The sequence below is a fragment of the Ziziphus jujuba genome, chromosome 5, assembly GCF_031755915.1.
Source record: "Ziziphus jujuba cultivar Dongzao chromosome 5, ASM3175591v1".
Taxonomy (NCBI): domain Eukaryota; kingdom Viridiplantae; phylum Streptophyta; class Magnoliopsida; order Rosales; family Rhamnaceae; genus Ziziphus; species Ziziphus jujuba.
The window spans coordinates 16,154,172-16,158,592 of NC_083383.1; the positions used below are offsets into that span (position 1 = coordinate 16,154,172).

The 4,421-nt window shown below is 29.6% G+C and overlaps 1 protein-coding gene across 2 annotated transcripts; it reads left to right on the top strand.

Moving 5' to 3' along the window:
• The first annotated feature begins 598 nt into the window (after positions 1–598).
• LOC107421179 (auxin-responsive protein IAA29) lies at positions 599–3,945 on the top strand. 2 transcript variants are annotated; one of them, XM_025074554.3, is made up of 4 exons: positions 599–1,006; positions 2,136–2,404; positions 2,516–2,606; positions 3,411–3,945. In XM_025074554.3, exons 1-4 carry the CDS (start codon positions 741–743, stop codon positions 3,463–3,465), a joined length of 681 nt encoding a protein of 226 aa, XP_024930322.3. In that variant the 5' UTR covers positions 599–740; the 3' UTR covers positions 3,466–3,945. The 2 variants fall into 2 exon arrangements, with proteins under 2 accessions (XP_024930322.3, XP_015885846.3); XM_016030360.4 differs by having other exon boundaries at positions 613–1,006; positions 2,148–2,404.
• The last annotated feature ends 476 nt before the right edge of the window (positions 3,946–4,421 follow it).

Genomic DNA, 4,421 nt, shown 5'->3' on the forward strand with positions numbered 1-4,421 from the left:
GATACAATTTTATTTTAAAAAATAATTAATTTATTTCATTTATTTTTTAAAATTTATTTTTGGAGTATTATTATCATGATAGAATTTCATTTCGTTTTAAAAAATAATTAATTTATTTCACTTTCTTTTTTTTTTTAATTTATTTGTGAAATATTTGTAAATGAGATAGTATTATATTAATAACGGATAAAAACAAGGATAGAAAAATAAAAGGACAGAAGATTACGAATCCACTGCTGATTCAGATCGATTAAATTCTAGTTTAAGATCTCAATTAATTAAAACACTAAAACTTGGAGATAAAGAAGAGAAAAAAAGAGAGCGAGAGAGAGAGAGGTTGAGTTAGTGGTGGGGGGACAGCAAGAGTGAAGGTTGGGAGGGTAAAAAAGGATATGGAAGCTGGAACTAGCGTTCCAACGCACGATGGTGCACTCTTTTTCTCACCTGTCTGTGTCATTGCTACACTTTTAGCCGACCCAACTTCCATTCTGTCCCTTACTTCCTCTAATTCCTCCGGACATTTTTGCTTCTTTTCCCATCCTCTCTCTCTCTCTCTCTCTCTCTCTCTCTCTCTCTCTCTTTCTACATAGATATATATAGATATATATATATATATATGTATGCTTTTGAACTCCCAGTTAACCCCAAAACCTACGCTTTGCTTTACTTGCTTGCTACCACTAAATTAAAACCCTTTTTTTCTTTGTGTTTTCTTTGTTAATTTAGTGTTTTTGCATGTTATGGAGCTTGAACTTGGGCTAGCACTTCCTGTTTACAATCCCATCAAATTCGAGTTGCTGCCTAAAAAGATTTCGAGGCGTGGAGGTGGGTGTTTGGAAAGTAGGAATAGCTGTGTTAAAAACAAGCGTAGTTACGAGGAAGCTTTCGGGGAGATTGATGTGGCAGCTTCAAAGACTAGGCCTTTGTTGTTGTGGAATGGACAGCCCAATGAAGAAGATGATCGGAAGGGACATGACAAAGAAATAGACTCTGAAACCATTATTAGGTTGGTTAAATATATATATATATATATATATAATCAACTAGCATAAGTTAGATGTTTCACGTCATATTACCTATAATCCTGGAATATTTCACCTAAATTATTTGTAAATTGAATGTCAGACGTTTAGCATATATATGCTTTTATATATGTATGTATTAGACTTTTGCATATACATGTATACATACCTGAAGATCTGGACCATCTGCATACAAATTGAAAGAAAAAACGACCATCGTCTTTTCTTTTACATAGAAAAATTATAGTTTTTTTTCTTGATTTGCATGCGGACGATCTGAATGGTAAAATCATCCTATATACCTGTATATAGTATATATGTCAACCTAGAGCTACTATATATAACTATTCAAATATATATATAATTTTTGGAGGTTGTGATAAACTCATAGAAGTTTTCAAAAATTATTATAGATTTGATTGAAAAAAGCTGCTTTTATCTTTAGTATATTTTAAGCTGGACAAAAGTTCCAGGCAATCTTGCTAGTTACGATACCATTTTAGCATATTTTGTTGCTTCGAGAAAATAAAGTAATGCAAAAAGTGGTGGAGAAAAAAGTGCTTAATTAAAATTTCCCTCTTGTCCCTTTTATGGGCAATGAAATATTAATATTCCTATCTATACAATTCCCTGCTTTATTTACCTACCCTATTTCGTTTTTCCTCTTTTTTATTGGGATTAGTATGCATAGAATATATATTTAGGCATGAATAAGTCAAATTTAAGTGAAATTTTGTTTGTCACTTTATTCAATCTCATTGTGAGAGTTTTATTACATTATTATATCATATTCTCTTTTTGATATGATGAAATTTTTTCTTAGTTCAATCTTACTTTAACTATTTTTCATAGTCAGCATAGTCTTCGCCAAAAAAAAAAAAAAATGTTTGGAATTTAGGAGCTTTTTATGAAAATTATAAGACGCTTGATGAAACTGTGCTCTTTTCCTTTAAAAAATCTGAATTTTGGTGATAATTATTAAAAATTTCGAATAAATATTATATAAATTAAGGAGACTAAAGCCTTAAGTAGACTATATTTGATCAAAAGACCAGCTGAATTACAGTTTAATTGATCCAAAAAATTGCTAATGAAACTAACTCTCAAATTAAGTAATGTTATTAGGAAAGATGAAGAAGATGCTGTACTTGTTGGGTGGCCACCCATTAAGTCATCAAGAAAAAAGATGCTCCATGTCCATGGTGGTGGTGGATTTGTGCAGAATAAGCCAAGGGCTAAGGGAAATAGTAGTGATGGATCCAATAATTCCATGTACGTAAAAGTGAAGATGGAAGGAGTAGCAATTACAAGGAAGATTGATATGAGGCTCTATCACTCCTATCACACCCTCAAAAACACTTTAATTTCTATGTTCTCCAAATGTAAGTATATTAATTATTGGGATTCATTCACCCCTTCAAAAATTTAATAATTTATAATTAAAAAACCAAGACAATCTCTAATTTTATATATAATTGTGTGTATGTGCACAGACCAAAGATGTAACCAAAATGGTGGAGATTATATACTCACTTATCAAGATAAAGAAGGAGATTGGCTCCTGGCAGCAGATGTTCCATGGAAGTATGTATTTATATCTTACACTACACTTCTAATTATTTTAAAATGGTCTATTATTCTCTTCTCAAACATTTATTTGTTTGACTAATTATGGTCATAAAAAGAAATTTGTAATCTTAACTTCCCAAAAGAAACTTGAGAGCACTTGATAATATATGATAATATATATGAACCAGGATTGGATTGGGTTGAACTCAAATATTTTAAATGTAGTTTAATCAATGCAATCTCATCAATCTCATTTCGCTGGACTTTAAAATAACTCAATCTAGTCTAATGTAATAAAGGAGTCCATAGTGTTGCTAGAATAAATTATTTCAAAGATGATCCCATTTTTTTTTTTTTTTTTTTTATCTTTGGGTGGAAACTCAAATTTAAGATTATTATATGAAAAAAAATAGTTTTATTTTTCACTATATTGTCCCCTTAAGAAATATAAAAAAGTATTTGAATTACACAAACATACCATATAATATGCCAATATTTTATTGGTTTGTATTGTAATTTACTTATTCATTTAAAGACTTATTTTTTAATTACATTTTTGCTATATCGTTTGATTAACAATATGTTGCATATGTGACACTCCTGTTTGGATCATTGAAAGAAACATATACATGAACTTTACTCCCTTCTTTTATTTGAATTTTTAAACAGATCAAACTGATGAATAAATTACCAGATGGTATAAGTCAATATTTGATCAAAATATAAACTACAAGATTAATGAAAGTTAATTAAGTCACTATGCGATCGAGGTAAATAACAATAAGTAACAATATTTGTCTGGCTTTTGTGGTTTTGCAGGACCTTCATCGAGTCAGTGCAGCGTCTAGAGATACGAAGGAATTGGGAGGGCTGATTGATAAAATAAATTGCTAATATATTTGTCATCTTCATATTTCGTTCAAGAAATTTGCCTTGATATTGATAATAAAAAAGAAAAGGAAATAATTTGATTATATTATGTAGTAGTTTTAAGAAATCATGTTGCAGGTTTGCTTGGATATATAAAGTGACTGTAAAAAAAGGATTGAAGAGTTTGGAATAAACATAATAGCCTTTGAGAGAGAGAGAGAGAGAGAATAGAATAGTATATGATAAGAATCAAGAGATATTAGCTTGTTAATTTGTTTAGTTCTAATTTTATTTAATTGCGTCCAAAAACAAAAATTTATTTTGAATGTTGTTTTTAGCAATTATCTAATTTCAGTTCTGATTAGCTTGTTTGTGAAGATAATCTTGTGAAAAAAACTAAAATAAATAAAAACCCGCATGAGTTGAAGAGAGGAATGTACTTGGAAGTTCACAACCTTTTGCATTCTTTGAAAGTTTATGGGCATTTTCCTCTTCGTTGTAATTGCTTCTTGTTCGGATGTAAATTCAGCTCAATTCGGTCTTAAATATTCAGACTCGGCCATATTTGAAATGGGTTTTTTGGGTTGGAGAGAGTTTTGGACCAGATTGGACCAATATTTTAAATCTAAAATAATTTTAATCCAAATTGAACTCTAAAAAAATAAAAAATAAATAAAACATTTTAATTGCAATTTAGGCTCTTTTCTGAAATACTAGCGTTTTAAGTTCTATTTAAAAAAAAAAAAAGTATATATATATTGCTTGTGCTTTAGTGAAACAAAAATTGGAAATTGAGGGGGAAAAAACGATGATATTCTGATTGTAACACGCTTGGTGAAACTGTGCTTTTAATCTCTATTAAAAGAAATCTGAAATTTGGTAATAATAATCAACAGTTTTGAATAATATGAGATAAATTAAGGATATTAAACCATTACATCGTCACGCTTATACTTGCAC

What these genes read in the sequence shown, in the direction of transcription:
- LOC107421179 (XM_025074554.3), top strand. Translation starts at nt 741, where the DNA reads ATGGAGCTTGAACTTGGGCTAGCACTTCCTGTTTACAATCCCATCAAA. An exon ending in AATTTCTATGTTCTCCAAAT is followed by an intron (nt 2,405 to 2,515) that starts GTAAGTATATTA and finishes GTATGTGCACAG; the next exon opens with ACCAAAGATGTAACCAAAAT. An exon ending in GCAGCAGATGTTCCATGGAA is followed by an intron (nt 2,607 to 3,410) that starts GTATGTATTTAT and finishes GTGGTTTTGCAG; the next exon opens with GACCTTCATCGAGTCAGTGC.